General features: G+C 40.1%; 1 protein-coding gene across 1 annotated transcript in view; it reads right to left on the bottom strand.

Moving 5' to 3' along the window:
- Positions 1–319: 319 nt before the first annotated feature.
- Positions 320–17,346, bottom strand: part of tll1 (tolloid-like 1) — a 51,113-nt gene continuing 34,086 nt past the window's right edge. Inside the window, exons 17-21 of the mRNA XM_078263179.1 lie at positions 11,452–11,577; positions 7,727–7,854; positions 3,689–3,902; positions 3,113–3,363; positions 320–2,199 (exon numbers count right to left, since the gene is read on the bottom strand). Of these exons, the coding sequence (XP_078119305.1) occupies positions 2,065–2,199; positions 3,113–3,363; positions 3,689–3,902; positions 7,727–7,854; positions 11,452–11,577 (854 nt within the window). The 3' untranslated portion in view covers positions 320–2,064. The remainder of the gene's footprint in view (positions 2,200–3,112; positions 3,364–3,688; positions 3,903–7,726; positions 7,855–11,451; positions 11,578–17,346) is intronic.

The raw sequence follows: 17,346 nt of genomic DNA, 5'->3' as shown, positions 1-17,346 counted from the left end.
TAATAGAGACAACTGCAGACAGGAAATAAAGTTAGTATAACAAAATCATTTTTAGAGTGGCTTCTTTTGGCAAACAAAGTAATAAATTACAACAGACCTAATCTGAACCTTTAAACAACATCACATGTGCTTTGTGACTATAATAGTATAATGTGAAAGATAACACCTGAATAGAATTATCACAAAGGGAAAACGCCAGGATTTGATTTAAGGATCAATATATGGTATTATTGTTGTCTCGTCTAAACCGGTAAAAAAACCCAGAAAATATAAATTCATTCACAAAACACCGCAATAATCCACGAAACACAGATGCGTGTAGTTTTTACCTGTGTGTATTTTAATGACTGATGCAGAGGACGACGTCATGTCAGTGTCTCTGAACTACAGACACAGAGGTGGAATGATGAAACAAAAGCTACAGTGGATCAGGGTCACCTGGAGCTTGGCACGTACAGCAATGAATGATTCAACTTAAAAACATACAGTTTACAGACATACACACACATTATTTCTCTATAATCTTCTATAACGCACACTTACACATTTGCATTTAACACAACAAATGATGCATCCTGTATGCACCTTGATATTCCTTTGACTTTACAGCACTTTGCTCTCCAAGCTCCAAATATACAGAAGGGGAAGAGTGTTCAGATATGTTTGGGAAAATGCACACAAATGAGTTTCTGTGTATTGGTGGATGTGTAAGCATGTGTGTATGTATCTCTGAGAGCAGCTACAAAAATGACACACAAACACACATGCACCATTGACACTATCTCACACACAGACTACATTTCCCATGTTTGTTTTTTTTAACAATAAAACCATTCAAGATCTCCAAACAAATGAAATACGCTGCCATAAAACCTCGAAGACACTCCGCTGACACAAGAGCATAGGAGCGACCAACGACAGCATACATTTTGGTTCTAAGGCAATATTGTAGTTCCACAGGACTAGTGCTGTTGATGCAGTGTGCTGTTTGCACGCTGACTGTGTCTCCTATTGAAAACCTTTACTTCCAACTGCAGTCATCTGTCATTCAGTGTATTTTTATTTTTTAGCACCATGGGAATCTCTCCTTCAATCAGAATAGTGCCACTCCGAGAGACAGCTGTGAAAATATTCCCTTCCGATTTCCTTTTTTTGGAGGGGGGGGGGGGGGGGGGGGGGGGGGGGGGGAGTTTGTTACAAGATGGTGATGGTGCAAACTCAAAAACAGCATGGACACACACACAACATAATGCAAGGCTTAACATTAACATCACAGATCATTTGGAAATTCTCCATTTGCAACGTTTTATATTTTTTCCCCATTCCACGATGGTCGTCTGCATAAGCTTTAAGCAAAAAGGGCAAATGACGGCCTTCAGCCTTTTGTTTGTTCTTTTTCTCTGTACACACAGACACACATACAGTAAACACAATGGGTTTTTACAATAAGACATGAAATAAAATCATCTGCAGCCGTTCTGAGCTGGGTTGAAGAGACCAGTTCCCAGGCATCAAAGGCAATAAAAATGTTTCCTCCCAGTTACTGTGGGTATGAGAAGCCGTCTGATCACAGTAAGTTGCACAGTTCAAGGAGTCAGAAAAGACTCAAAACTCCCTTGTTGGATGCTTTTTCTTTTAAGTAGAAGCTTCTCAGTTCCTCAAGCATCCGTAGTTTATAATTCTGAATATGAATCTTGTGTGTTTATGTGTGTGTTTGTACTCTTTTGTTTTGCAACTGTGAGTATCCACACTGAGGGTAGCTTGATGTGCAGTAATGAAAACCATCTCCTCCACAGAAATGGCTCACTCAGTCGTCTCATATTAATATATCTCGTTGTTTTTCCTGTCTCGTCTCACATTGCGATGACCTGTGCGGGGCCACAGAGGGGAGACTAATGTTCACGTAAAGTGTCGTCTTCCACCCGCGGCTGGCGAACGTCCACATCTGTCTGCTGGGTCTGAGAAGAGGGGACAGGCTGTAGGTTTCTCGTTGCCATGGTGAAGGTCAGGGTGACAGTGGTGGGGGGCTGCACAGAGGTCAGAGGTCACGGGCTGCGTGTGAGGTCATTTCCTGGTGTGAAGGCTCTCCTGGAACTTGGTGCTCGTGTAGCGGATGTGGAAGCCCTTCTTGCTGATTGTGTCGTCGCTATGGAAACGGATCAGCATAGCGCCTCCAGGCGAGTAGATCTCCTCCCTGGGCTGAGGAACGGAAGATAGAGAGGCATGAGAAGCAGTTTGTCAGACATTTAGAGGATCATATCACAGAGTTTTGTATAATTCAGTCTATTAACTACAAATCAAATATTCTTTACATCACAGCTTCTTTATGTGTGTTGTTTTATAGATGGGGAGGTTGTGTGTGTATTTTTCCCAATTTCCAGATAGTCCCCATGTGTCATTCTCATTGAGCCTCTGTACATGGGGCCTACGCTCTACCAGGTGAGCTATCCAGGCGCCCCAGTGAATATATTTTGGTGTATACTATGATGGGTTACACAACTCAAGCAAAACAAGCATCTGCTAATAACATATTGATACCAAACAATTGAAACTAATGTCTGCCTGCAATGGTAGGAAGAATAAAACATCTAAGTCCACAGCAATAATGCAAAGTATACAGGTTTGTAGTTAAAGATTAGACTGATGCTATTCTATATTTATCCTTCACACTATACTTTCTGACTTCCTCCCGCTGGTTCACAAACATATCATTCCTAAGTGCTATTATTTAAAAAAAAAAAATCAGCTGGGCACTGTAGTTGTTAGTAAACATTACTCAAACAGGACTAAACGGTACATTTGTTGGGGACTCATTTCATCTACAGGATAATACACCTTTAGTGCTCTAGTGAGTATTTATGGCAGGAGGATGGTGTATGTGGGATGGACTCAAAACAAACTACAGTGCTCATGTTCATCGTAATGAAGGAACATGAAACCCAGTGTAAAGGTGCGGCTTATGATGTGTTATTTATACAACAATGGAGCTCTATAGCAAAGAGGAATAGGATATTTCAGGCTTTGGTTACACTAGCAATACTTCCTCTGAACTTGGCTAAGTTTTCACATCAAACATGAAAAATGAGCCTTTAAAAAGAACATAAAATCTTACCCCTGAACCGCAGAAGCGACCGAGTCGATGTGAGTCGGCGTCGTACCCGTTGTACAGCTCGATGTAGTCATAACCACAGTCAGCTTCCTCCTCTACCTCAAACGTAATGAAGCTCAGCTCGATGCCGTAGCCCTGTTCGGCCGTCAGCAGCCACTCGCAGTCAGTGTGACCCGGGTAATTATTGTCTCCAAACTGAGAGTGAGAGTAAAGGTTCTTCTGACGAGCTTCTGCTTTCAGACGACCTCCACACTCTGCAGAAACACATGATCAGTAAAAAGGTACATTTTAATCTGTAAAATTAGACATTTATTAGATTTAGTTTTGGCCCAGATAGTCAATACACTCTTGTTAGATTTAAAGAATGACTTTCATCGTGTATGTGCTGTTGTGAACCACTAGAGGTAGATATTGCTCTAAAAAAACAATTGTAACTTGAGAAAGCTAAGCAGGTGAACGTGAGTGATGCTCTTTGCAGATCCAAAAAACTCACACAGTGTTGCGCATAAAGTGAGATATTACCATAAAACATTAATAACATGCACAAACACTTAAATATGCTTCCACACAGACACACACCTGTGGAGTGTGTAGCTTGGAAGCCCTTCCTTTGTACTGAGGCGTCAGAAATGAAGCGGAGGTACATCTTGTTGCCGGTGGAGACCAACTGCTCTGGGATCTTGCTGCCACACAATCGACCCAAGATGGCCGCCGTGTCGCTGTCCCCGTCAAAGGCCTCCAAATGGTCATATGCACATTCCTGATGCTGCTCGATCTCAAACTCATTGAAGGCCTGGAAAGGTAGAGACAGAGAGGGTGAGAGGACGCTGAGTGAGATGTGAGAAGGTGTAGGAAGATTAACTGTTGACCTGGCTTTCCACAGTTTTTATAGGGACTATTACTTTGTTAGAAGGTAGTACTAGTTTCAGTGAAAACCTTTGAAGGTGAGGTCCCTGAAAGTAAGTGAAATCTGACATTAGTTCTGTCTGCACTGGATGATCTGTGGCCTCTTTGTTTTGTGCAGTAAAGCAGTTTAGTGTTGCGGGTGAAGCAATGAAGCAGAATTAAGAGATTGTCTAACTCAGTCGTACACAAGTTACTGTAAAATACAGTGTAGATGTTGTAAGTCTTGATGATGTTCTTATTTGTTCACAGGAATTTACAACAAAGCCACAAATGTATGTCCTACAGTATGTACACGTATGGATAACATGGTGCAAAATCTGAGAGCAACGACAATGAAAGTTAGTCAAAAGACAAATCAGAGTGAAAAGGAGAAGAGAAATTAGAAAAATGACTAATGACAAGAGTGCATCCTTTGTTAGAGTCTTAAATGTGTGAGCAATTTCCTGAATTGGGATATAATAATTTTATTAAAAAAACAAGGCACACCTGAGCTCAGAGTTATTGTAGCTGGATGGAGAAGCTAGACAACTTTACTAAGCTTTACTCAGCAACAAGTCTTTAATTAAACCTGCAATAACTGGTGGCAACTTGGTGGAAGTGGAAACTTAACACAACACTGACATATTACCACTTTTTAAGTTGATATGGTGAACTCGTTAGCAAACAGTTGCCAATTTACACATCCAGCCATTCATTTGGAGTCGTGGCCACCTGATGAATTAAAGTCCAACCACTCTTTTTAAGCTCTCTTTTGGTCTCCACCAACTCCTGAGAAAATGATCTTGGTTTTTAGATTGTTAATGCTCCACTATGGTCAACAGCTAGTCACATATTAGTTTGTCTGCCAGGCATTTGGTGCTGTGAAGGTAAAGTATAGTCAGTTTTTAGAGCTTTTCATCTGGAAACATCTGCCTGATGAGTCCAAAAATGACACAATGTCAGCGGTGGGAGTGAACTGGAACAGTAAAGAAAACCAAAAAATGAGCTGAAAATGGTTACAGGTACACATAGTCATGTGATCCTTTTTTAATATAAAAGCAACCCCAATTTGTGTCACCAATAACTTATGTAATGGTTTACTACAATATGAGACACTTTTGAGACATACAATGAATCATTTTCAGGCTGTTCCCTTTAAAACTCTTTCAAACCAAAATAAATACATTTGCATTTCATATTCTTTAATATAAATCTACAGAATGCCTATTCCTTTGCCTACATATTGCTTACACACTGACATGCATGTACACAGTGTCACGATTCCTAATCTAATCAAGTCACCGTGAGCTGAGTCATAACACCTTGCAGGCCTCTCACCCACACACAGTCACACACCTCTCTGATTGTCTCCTGAACCGTGCTCCATCACGCCACCACAAACACCGCACCGCATTGATTTTTACCAGCCAGGCGGAAGGAGAGAGCAGAGCAAAAGGTGGGCTGATGTGAGGATGTCGTTACTGAGAGGGGAAGTGTTTGATTCTGGGCTCGGGATGGCTTCCAGATGTTTCTAACTGTAGCTCGGGTGAGACACTGGTTTGTGGATCTGTTTACTATTCCCAAGTGTGTTTGTGTGTGTGTGTGTGTGTGTGTGTGTGTGTGTGTGTGTGTGTGTGTGTGTGTGTGTGTGTGTGTGTGTGTGTGTGTGTGTGTGTGTGTGTGTGTGTGTGTGTGTGTGTGTGTGCGTGTGTGTGACAGAGAGTGAGGAAGCAAGAACGGAATGACCTTCATGTCTACGCTCAGATTTCTGGTATTAAATATATCCCGCTGCGATGTCATTACTGTGGATATACAGAGCACACCGGCTAATCTCAACACACACTGACGCACACACACACACACACACACACACACACACACACACACACACACACACGAACAAATTTCACAATTTGTGTGTATATGTGTGTAAATCACATGAAGTCACACATTCACAACATGCAAACACTACTAAATGTGTTACCATAGCTGATGATGTAATGTGTTTTCAGTTACGTAAGCAGCGATAAGAGATTATCAAAACTAAATAATGATAGTTGATGACAATTTTGATAACATCTAGCATGCTCAGCGTGTGGCTGCAGAGAGGAAGTGATGTGAAGAGTTAAATCCCTAACATTTGATTGTGTGTCTAGACCAGGAATGTGTGTGTGTGTTTGCATGAGGAACATTAGTGGACTTTAGGAGGATTATCTGAAGCACACTGTGAATATGGACATGTGAGCTCCTGTACTTGGTCTTTGCGAGGAATGAATAGACAAAAAAATGATGAATTAAATTATTTTTCATGCTTGAATGCCAAAATTACCTAGTTCCAGCCTCTAAAATGAGAGGAATTGCTGATTTCCTTTGTGTTATGTGCTAATAAACTGAATACCTTTAAGCTTCGGACTGTTGGTCGAACAAAACAAGCAGTTTGAAGACTTCGTTGAATTCTAACCTATTTTCAAATGTTTTATAGACCAAATAGTTAATCGAGAAATCAGGAAGATTAACCATTATTGAATATAATCGTTAATGCTTTTAACTACACATGTTGTATTCCTGTGGTTCGTTGCTTGCATGTATCCTCAAAAATTAATGTTACATGTCAGCAAGATGCTATTAAGCACATGGACAGTGGGTGCAGTATACAGTATAAGGTCAGGTTAGCAGCTGACTCTAAACAAATAACAACAATAATGGCTGAGCATTTTGAAGAGAAAGTAACAGAGCTTGTTGCCACTGCTGCATTTTCTGTCCTGATCTAAATGTTAACAATGTAACATCCTCACGAGTCACAATGTTTACCTTGTGCACATTTAGAAACTCTCAAGGAGGACGTTGCGGCCTGATCCGCCCCCCTAGTACATGTACTATAATTAGTATAGTACTATAATCGTCCAGGTACAAGATATGCAAGCAAGTATGCGAATAATGCAGCTTGCATCACAGCTGGTTGTCTACAGTATGTGTCTATGTTGGTAAAAACTCCATTTGCATCAAAGCTAACATTGTTAGGCAAACAACATCTGTCTGAGCTAACGTTCTGTCTGAGCTAACATTCTGTCTGAGCTAACGTTCTGTCTGAGCTAACGTTCTGTCAAACTCTCTCTCTCTCTCTCTCTCTCTCTCTCTCTCTCTCTCTCTCTCTCTTCCATCTCTTCAGACAAATCATGCACGTCAGACTTGGAACTTTTCAGCCTCAACTATCTTCAATCCATGATACACACGGCAGAGCATAATATGTCAGTTTATTTCTAAATAAGTATCTTCAGTAACTCAAAAAATGTGGAGATGACTATTTGTGGTGACACATAAATGCTAAACATGCATGTGTGCACATGCAAGCTTAACGCACGCACGCACACGCACACACACACACACACACACACACACACACACACACACAGAAAGCCACAGGGACACAGATGGCCACTGCCCAAGGCCTCTTACTAACGCATGAGCACACGCTTGCAGTTAGCCCGAATATACAAACGTGCACTTTCTCCCTCATTCACATTTGGGTTTCATAAGTGGAACATGGGAAAGAGAGATCATAGAGAAAGAAGGGGGAAGGCAGCCTGAGGTTTTAACATAATATGTGATGTGTGAGACCTCACAGACAGAATAATGTGATGAGGAAGGGAAGAAGGACAATAATGCTATAAGTATAGGGTTTAAAAGAAGGCTTCGCTAGCCCCGAAATCTGCTTGATTTCAACACACTTACTATCTTGATTCGGTGTCCCGGCGTGGCTGTGATGTCCCAGGTGCACTCCTTTCGGCTGGGATACTTGTCTGGCCAGTTTGGGCTGCTCAGGGTCCCACTGGGGCTGTGGATCTTATGCTCACACTCAGCTGAACACACATATCCACACACACAGAAACACGCAAGCACACACATAGAGAGGAAGTTAAAATCATGGCTGCACAGGAAAAGGTCAGAGGAAATGGAAAGGGAACAGGAAGGAGAGAAACAAGAGAACCAAAAGAGAGAGAAAATATTTCAAAGAAACACATCCTGATGACAAGTTTAGTGTGAATTTCACATGGAAGCATGCCTGCATGCTTTAAACAAACACACTGCTACAGTTAGCCTTTTGTACTTTGCATGGATGGAGTATAGTACATGAAACAACTCTCTATTAGTACAAGTCATCTATTACCTACAATATTTAAAGGTGGTTGTCATTTATAGAAGCAAAAGCAAAAATCCATTATAGGGATCCAATGCAGAGAAAAGGGAATTTTTGTGCTTATAGTTACATTCAGACTGTTTCAAACATTCCTACAAAACACAGTACTTATTGAAAACACTTCCATCTAAAATCTAAGCCCTTGTTGATTGGATGTTTAGGAAATGGATCCTAAAAACACAGGATGTGTAGGATTAGATCCTAAACATCGAATTATTGAGCTCAAAATTATGTTCCTCGCACATTTCTTGTTTTGTTTTGCAGGCCACGGTTACGAGATTGTTAATGCGTCCAGCAATTTCAATCAAATCCCTTTCAGGATTCAAGATTCAAGATCCAATCCGGATGAGTTCAGCAACGACAGTCAAGTGACAACATAAAGGAAAACCCCAAATAAATATGATAATGAGTTTAGATGCATTGATACATTGCACAAGAGGTCACTGACTGATTTGATATGAATGAAAATGATGTGAATCACATGCTCTGGCCTTCACAGTCACAGATCTCACCTGCTCTGTTTGTGCTGCATCTTACATGTAAGTCCAAGTCAAGCAAATCATTTAAGACAAGTCTCAAGTCTTTTAAAGTACATCTTAAGTTCTAAAAAGCAGGTCCAAGTCAAGTCTCAGTTAACAAGCTATAGTGACCAGCAACCAACCTGTTTTTTTAGCATTTTGGGTTTTGAGTCTCGAGTTATTTGAGAAAAGTCCAAGTCAAGGAAGAAAAGGTAACTCTGGGACCTGCAGCTTTGTCCACATTGCTACTCTATAATGTTACAGGAGCAGTTACTCAGTAGTCTATTTTATTGATGTATTTATTAGTCTAACAGGTTCTGTACACATTAATAAATATTACTGTAAATGCACAAAAAAACAATTTTTCATTTGTAGTCAACTGCTCTGTTATTGCTTTGTTAATACTCCCTGGCTTTGCACTGCTGAGCAATAGCAACATCATTCGCTGCTGGGCAAATGACTGACTATAACTTTAATACTTTACAAGATAACATATCAACTGTGAGCTAATATTGTAGCATGCTAACCACTGTGTAGCAATTATTTCTGGTACTCTCGAAGTTGCTGACTGCTTTCCTCCTGGAGTTTGTATCAGTTAAAATAACAGAAACGAAAGCTATCCACAGCAGGCCTCACAGTCACACATGGCATTTGTGTGTGTGAGATAAATGAATGGCTTAATGAAGGTGGTGGGAGGCAGGAGGCATGCACAAGACAAGATGTATTCCAGAGTGACAGGTTTTATTTAGCGTCAGACAAACTGAACCCATGTACAGAATGAGATGGATGAACTTACAGGAACAATGTATAAATGTAAAGGAGAGTCTTCTAACAGGCAAAGTGTTAAATACAGACGTCATATTCCACACACACCATTGTTACAAAAGACTCTCACACCTTTAAAACATCTAGCTACTGACATGATACAGATTTGAGCAATAAATTGTGTCATAATTGTGTTTTCTGACATAGCAAACTATCTTTTCACATGATCACGTTAACAGGAAATGTAATAGTTTATATTTTTTTTAACCAGAAATCAAGTAAATAATAAAACAGTCTCAAGTTTGACAGATGTCTTCCTTTCATGAAAGTGATTATACAGATCCCTGAGACCATAAAAAATACAGACTTTAAGTTTTTTGTCTTTCTGGCACTCTTTTCTTTTCCACTGTCTTACAGTGTCAAACACTTCTGGCAGGTGACTACTACCACTAAAAAGTTATGTCTGTTTTAAATGTCCAAATGTCCATCTCCTCGAGTTGAAACTTTCACACGCACATACTATACTCTATGTATGTATGTATGTATGTATGTACATAACCACACACATGGACACAAGCTGTGTGATGGGAAGAGGGATTTACATAACTCAGCAAAGTTACTGGGTCAAGCTGATCTAATGCACACATAAACACACACACACACACACACACACACACACACACACACACACACACACACACACACACACACACACACACAGGAAGACAGCGCTACATGCGATGCTTTCAAGCTCCCAGATGTTTGAAATATGAGTGTTTTTACGAGCAGCACAGGGAGCCTTTAGTGAAGTGAGTATATGTGTGAGTGTTGATGTGGTGTGTGTAAGCGTTCAAAAGTTCAACTTCAAAGAGTTGAGTATAACATGTCAATTCAACAGTTTTGTGTGTGTGTGTACTGTATGTGTGTGTGCACACACACACACATGCACAGAGGAATGTGCTATAAGCTTTTAATAAATAATAAATAATGTTTTCTGTCAAACTAAGGCCTTTTCCCCTATCTGTGTTTGCTTTTCACACACAAACACAATCACACGTCAGTGAACACAGCCTTAGTGACTTGCAGGCAGAGCTGTTTTCAAGTTCAAATTAAGTCTCAAGTCAGTCCGAAGCCCTGGACCGGGACCAATACACACAAAACAAATGCTGTATTTAACATATATATGATGTTTTATAACATATATATGATTTATAATTTAATAACTTTGTAGGCTATTTCTGCTGTATTTACCTTGAACTTGGTTCGGTCAAATTGTGCTGCATCTTTGCATCTTTCAAGTTTATCAAAGTAGAGCTCAAGTCTTTTAGGGTTAGCCAAAGTCAAGCACGACATTCTAGTCAAGTCTAACTCAAGTCTCAATTCCTTCAGAGTATGTCTCAAGTCCTAAAGGGCAAGTCCAAGTCAAGCCTCAGTGAGCAGAGCTACCAGCAACCAGTGCTGTTTTTTAAGTATTTTGGGGCCTCGAGTCATTTGAGTCAAGTCCAAGTCTTTCAAAGTAAATGTCAAGTTCCTTGTGGCAAGTCCAAGTCAAGTCTAGGTTCAATGAAGTACGTTTTTAGTTCTGAAGTCCTTTAAGGCAAGTCAAAGTCAAGTCTCAAGTTTTTCAGAGCAAGTCACAAGTCATCATAAGCATTTTGTTTTTGTTCCAGGATTTTACCAGGTGAAAGCTTGAGACTTGATACGACATCTTAAGCCTCAAGTCTACAGTTCTGCTTTCAGGCTTCTAGTATAGAGATTTATGTACTGTATGTGAAGATAACACTATCATCAAATGGAAAGAGCCGCTCTGTTGTCATGTGGACTCTGATGTAAATAAACAAAGTAAGGGCTGTATGACGGACGATGACTGTTCTTGTGAATGAGCACATGCTTGTGTGAATGTGGCAGCACCTGCATGTGCACTCCACTGCTTTTATGCCAGTGAGTGTGCTGATGTGAATGTACGTGAAACCCACCTTCCTTACAGTCATGTTTGTTCTCATGCAGTACAAAGCCATGGCGACACTGACAAACGTAAGAGCCCACTGTGTTGATGCACTCGTGCTGGCAGCCGCCGTTGTCCTTGCTGCACTCATCTTTGTCTGTGAGAGATACACATGCAACACATCACTCATGTGGAAACGGCAAAAAAGAGGGAAGGGGTGGAGGGACGCAAGAGGTCAAGCAGGGGAGAGGAGTGGAAAGATGAGACCCTAAGGAAGGGGGGGAGAGCCTTTGCAAAAGAAAAAAAGATGATAAGAAAGGGAGTGAGTGACAGACTGCAGGGAAAAGGCAGAGGTGGAGAAACAAACAGTGATATACGGAGAGGACCAGACGGAAATCAAATCAACTTAGGAAGGTAAGGTCAACAAAAAAACTACAGTACAAATTAAAAGGAGGTGACAAATAATGAGGAACACGAACATAAATATCCAGCAATCACGCTAGGCAAACATTATCACCCATAACAACTGTAAGACTGCAATATAATGTTCATTATTCACCTTTCAAGTTAAAGTTTTTATTACAGAGCTGAGAGTTAAAGCCAAGAAAGATGGTCAATGGACAGTATGCCAAACCCCTCCCCAAAACAGCTTTACTTGGCACAGTCGGCATGTCAAGCTTTGGCTTTCTCCATCTTTTTTTTGTATTTCTTGAACCAAAAACATAACAGCAAAAGTGTAATGAATGGGTATAACAGTGTGTTTGTCTGACAACGTAAGCTGCAAACATTAACACGCCCACCTAACTAGCTAGCTACCTACATACAGTAGTAATCGAGCACTACTTCCATTTTATTAGCTAACTACATTATTCTGTTGGGTTACGTTAAAAAAAAGCCCTGTTCAGGACTGACACATCCACTGTTTAATATATACTGTATATCAGAGTGTTAGCGGCTCCTGCACTGCGGCTCCTGGATTTGGGGAAGTTTACACTCCATTACATAAGAGAGCGTTACTTTTGCCAAACTCATTGGTTAATCCACTTTCCCAAAGCCTTTTTTCTTGTACAACGGTACATAAATCTCAGTGTTGCTTGCAGCTCTACTGTACTTTCATGTATTCCACGTACATGTAGCTTTTGCCTCATTCTTTTAGCATTATGCCATGCATGTAGTTATCAAATACATATTTAAGATCCTTTACAGGGTTCTTGTAACTATTTAGCTGTGATTTTAACCAGCAAAATTGACGGTCGCTAGCTAGAAATGAAAAACCTGCTTTTGTTTACCTCTGTGGTAAATCTGGGACCCATTGTTACAAAAACTACAAATAATTTTGAGTGGTCAATCTACTACTGTTAGCATTGTAAACTGCATATGTGCTGTACTAGAATGGAAGGCTTGACAGGCGTAGCAGCAGCAACTAAGGGGGACGGGGGCTTAGCGAAGGGTGCAAGAGTCATCGCAGATTTAAATATTGTCTGCAGCTCAATTGTTTTGAAATATAAATTAAAGAAAGGAAAGAGGAAAGGAAGGCGTAATAGAAGAAAGAATCCACAGAAGTTAAAGTTAAAGCAACAACAGACAACTACAAAGGGTTAAGGCAGTTAGTGTGTGTGGTTCTGTTGGCCTGTAAAACTGTCTTTGTGCTGCTCTTGGGGTTCGTGATTATGGTTTCTCTGTAGTCAAACTCCAACTTGGCTCTGAAACGTCTCTGACCATAGCAGCTGTTTTCAGATTAGGGCTGCACGATATGAGGAAAATATCTAATTGCGATTATTTTGACTGATATTGCAATTGCGATGTGATTCACGATATTGGAGGGAATGATCGTTTTTGTATCATTATTCTCATTTTCATTGAAAATTATTAACATTGAAAGAAATAAAAATGATTATAGTGTGATTTTTGCGAGGATCTGTACCAAACAAACATATTTTCTTTAGTCTGTAGGATACAGCACCAAAATACTTCATTCAGAGTTTGACACATATTTTGCCATTAACAAATATTGCACCCCCCTGCGATTTGGATATTGCACTAGTCCATATTGCGATTTTGGTACAATTGGGATTAATTGTGCAGCCCTATTTCAGATCAGGTGTGCTCTCCTCAGGCCAGACCACCACTGCTAAATAAATCTGATGTGTTCACTCAGCCAACTGAAGAGAAACTGTACAAATGTGACGAGAGCTTCTGTCATCACGTATTATAATGAGCATGGTGTCCTAAATGTGGAAAGATACTGGAGACCTACTTCTCTGTCATTTTTATGTTCACCACCGCAACACATGGTAGGATATGTGGGACATTAAGTTGTCATGGTGACGCCTTAATGTAGACCACAAATTCCCCCGTGAATAAACTGATTTGATTTTAAAACCCTTTCCTTCATACATTTGCATACAAACAAGGAGAACAGATCTTCTTGACATAGTGTTGTATATGAAATGGTTGCGTTACATGAAATCAACTATAATAGTTATTATGATGATCTTTTATGCTAATTAATACCTTAATTGGCTCAAATAATTACCTCATTAACATACCTGAATATACTACTGAGATAGCAAAGGCAAGTGAACTGATTTAGGATTTAGTTTTTTACGCTTTGGTTTTAACGATATACAATGTGTGAATTAGTGAGCTTTAGTGTGCTTCAATGTCACCTTTGGATGGAGCCATGTTAGATGTTTTACGCTGTTTCCAGTCTTTGTGCTAAGCTAAGCTAACCAGCTGCTGGCTAGAGTTTCATATTTACCATAAAGATGTGAGAGCGGTTTCGAGCTTCTCATCTAACTCTCTGCAAGAATATGAATACAGTATTTCCCAAAATGTCGAATCAGTTTTCCCCCTGTGTTTTGCCTCAAGTACCATTAAGGTTTTTGAACTCTTTCACCACACTGTCTGACAATGATATTCTGGATCAGCTTGTCATACCTCTTCATCGAAGCTATATGATGTTTACAGTAAGTAAAATATTCAAACCTTAAAGGAACACGCCAACTAATTGGGACTTTAGCTTATTCACCGTATCCCCCAGAGTTAGATAAGTCCATACATACCCTTCTCATCTCCGTGCGTGTCGTAACTCTGTCTGATGCACCCACCGCTAGCCTCGCTTAGCACAAATCCTGGAAGTAACCAGCTCCATCTAGCCTACTGCTCCCAATAAGTGACAAAATAATGCCAACATTTTCCTATTTACATGTTGTGATTTGTATAGTCACAGCGTGTACAAATAACAAGGTCACATGAGACGCAGCCATCTTCTAACCGTATACAAACTGGGAACTACTCCGCCCAAGTAGCAGAAGTAGCAGTGCTTCGCCTTCTGAGAATATAGTTCCCAGTTTATATACGGTTAGAAGATAGCTGTGTCTCATGTGACCTTGTTATTTGTACACGCTGTGACTATACAAATCACAACATGTAAATAGGAACATGTTGGCATTATTTTGTCACTTATTGGGAGCAGTAGGCTAGATGGAGCTGGTTACCTCCAGGATTTGTGCTAAGCGAGGCTAGCGGTGGGTGCGTCAGACAGAGTTACGACACGCACGGAGATGAGAAGGGTATGTATGGACTTATCTAACTCTGGGGGATATGGTGAATAAGCTAAAGTCCCAATAAGTTGGCGTGTTCCCTTAAGGCTTCATTGTCAATTGGCTGCACCATTTCCAGGTGTCTTGTCAAAGCTTTTATACACATTTCACCCAAAATCCAGCCTAACATATTTGGTATCTTTGGAGATTTACTTCTCCACAAGAACTTGAAATAAAGTTGTCTGTAAAAGTGAACAATGTTTGGCTGCACAGCATGAGTTTATAATGACTGGCAGGTAGCTGCTTGTTAAGAGGTTAAAATGTTTGAATAGCTTTAGCCTTAAAAAACAAACTGAAAGAACACTGAGGTGTTTTCTCGCTTCTCGCTCATTTTCTCTCCCTCGTCCTTTAATTTGTGGCTTCTTCTATCAACATGGCTTCTCCTCAGTGTGGCTGGGTGATGGCAACGCCCTTTTTAGTGAAGCTGAACACTGGAGGATCACAGGGTGGAGGTGGAAGGGGAAGGGAAGACTCGCTCTGTGTTGGACTGCCACGTTGACAACAGTGATGGTGTCAGAGACAGAAACAGAGAGGTGGGGATTTAGAGATGACCGCTCAGGAAGACAGAGCATGTAGAAGGGAGAGTGTGGGAGACAGTGTGTTTGTGACTGTGAGTGAGAGTTAGATTCCTATAAAGAGATGTGAGATTAGACACGGACGCCGAGTCTCACCTCAACTCAAGCTCGTGAATCAAACTAGATCTGCTTTTAATGAAACCACTAAATCCTCCTCTCCCTGTGTGTGTGTGTGTGTGTGTGTGTGTGTGTGTGTGTGTGTGTGTATGTGTGTGTCTGATGTGGTATTAGGGTGCTATTGTGGGCTCAGTCTCACCCTATCAGAGGCTAAGAAGCTTTTCGGTTGATGCTACACAGTATTCATTGTAGCTTTCTTCAGGTCAAGCACACATGCACACACACACACACACACACACACACACACACACACACACACACACACACACACACACACACATGTGCACACTCACATGGATTAGTCCTGTGTGGGAGGCCGAATGGACCTCCCTAAAGCTGATGGATCTTTGCCAACAAAAAGCTTCTGACAATAGAAGAGCCACAGCAACTTTTTACACACACACACACACACACACACACACACACACATACACACTATCTATCTGAGGAAGTAATTTCTCTGTGAAGCACTCCACTGAGCACTTACTAACTTCCAGGTGTTCTGCAGGTATTTTAATTTTGACGAGCTCATCCAAGTGACAGCTTTACTTCCTCTTATGGTGGAGGAAGCGGCCAAAATGTTACATTGAAGTTCCGCCATTTCCCATTTAGTTAGCGCAAATGTTAAAGTAAGAAAAGAGAAATTTGGATCTTTTCTTCAGGACAATTTCCTAAAATTGTTATTATCTGTTATGTTAACATGCAAGAAATTCATCCCTGCAACAGCGAGTTGGGGATATTTGTTGTGTTTTTACTGGGGAATCATAGCTGTGTCCCAATTCCATACTACGTATTGGCTCTGAGTGGGTTTCCAGTTTGTAGTGTGTTCATGCTTAAATAGTAAGAGAATTAAGCAATAATATGCATGCTTACTAGGTTTTATTAGATTTTTTTTTAATGTGGTAATAATGACACTTTTGTCCTATGACGCAATGCACAACAGAAAGGAAGAACCTTCTCACAGCTCCGACAAATTAACATTTAATTTAACTAAATTTAATTTAATTTCACGTTTAAATAAACAGTGGAAAGTTGGGACATTTTTGGAACACATTATCAGACAATAAAAAAGTAATAATATTTCATTAATTTGGGAGATTTCCAAATTTAAAACTGGCTGCAGCTTCCAGAATTTGCAGTTTGGTTGACGTCCATTAGTACACTAACTATGTCCTTTTACTACAAAATAGTACAGCACATTAATAGTGTGCCTACTGCAAATACTAATAGGGACATTTTCAAATAAAAATATCACAATATGGCAAATGTATGTAGTCATAAAATAAAAATAAAATAATTAAGCTGATATTCAAAGCAATGAACTGTGTTCCACTGTTTATGTGAGATCATTACAGGAAACCAAACTTCATGTGTAAAACAAAATTTCAATAACAATTTCTTTTAGCTTTTAATTGCAGCTTGTATGCAATCATTCATTTAGATTGCAGAAATTTGTATAACGATATTATTCTGCTGAAAGTTGCTAAATGTTAATATTGTATTGTATTGTACAAATACGATCAGTACTATTAATATGCTGCATGGAATTGGGACAAAGCATATGTTTCCTTTGGGAGGAGAATGGATTAAACAATGATCCACGCCATTAAAACAGGATCCATCCATTCC

The sequence above is a fragment of the Sander vitreus genome, chromosome 2, assembly GCF_031162955.1.
Source record: "Sander vitreus isolate 19-12246 chromosome 2, sanVit1, whole genome shotgun sequence".
Classification (NCBI taxonomy): domain Eukaryota; kingdom Metazoa; phylum Chordata; class Actinopteri; order Perciformes; family Percidae; genus Sander; species Sander vitreus.
Note: the sequence above shows the minus strand (reverse complement) of the source record. Positions and strands in the feature narration are given on the sequence as shown.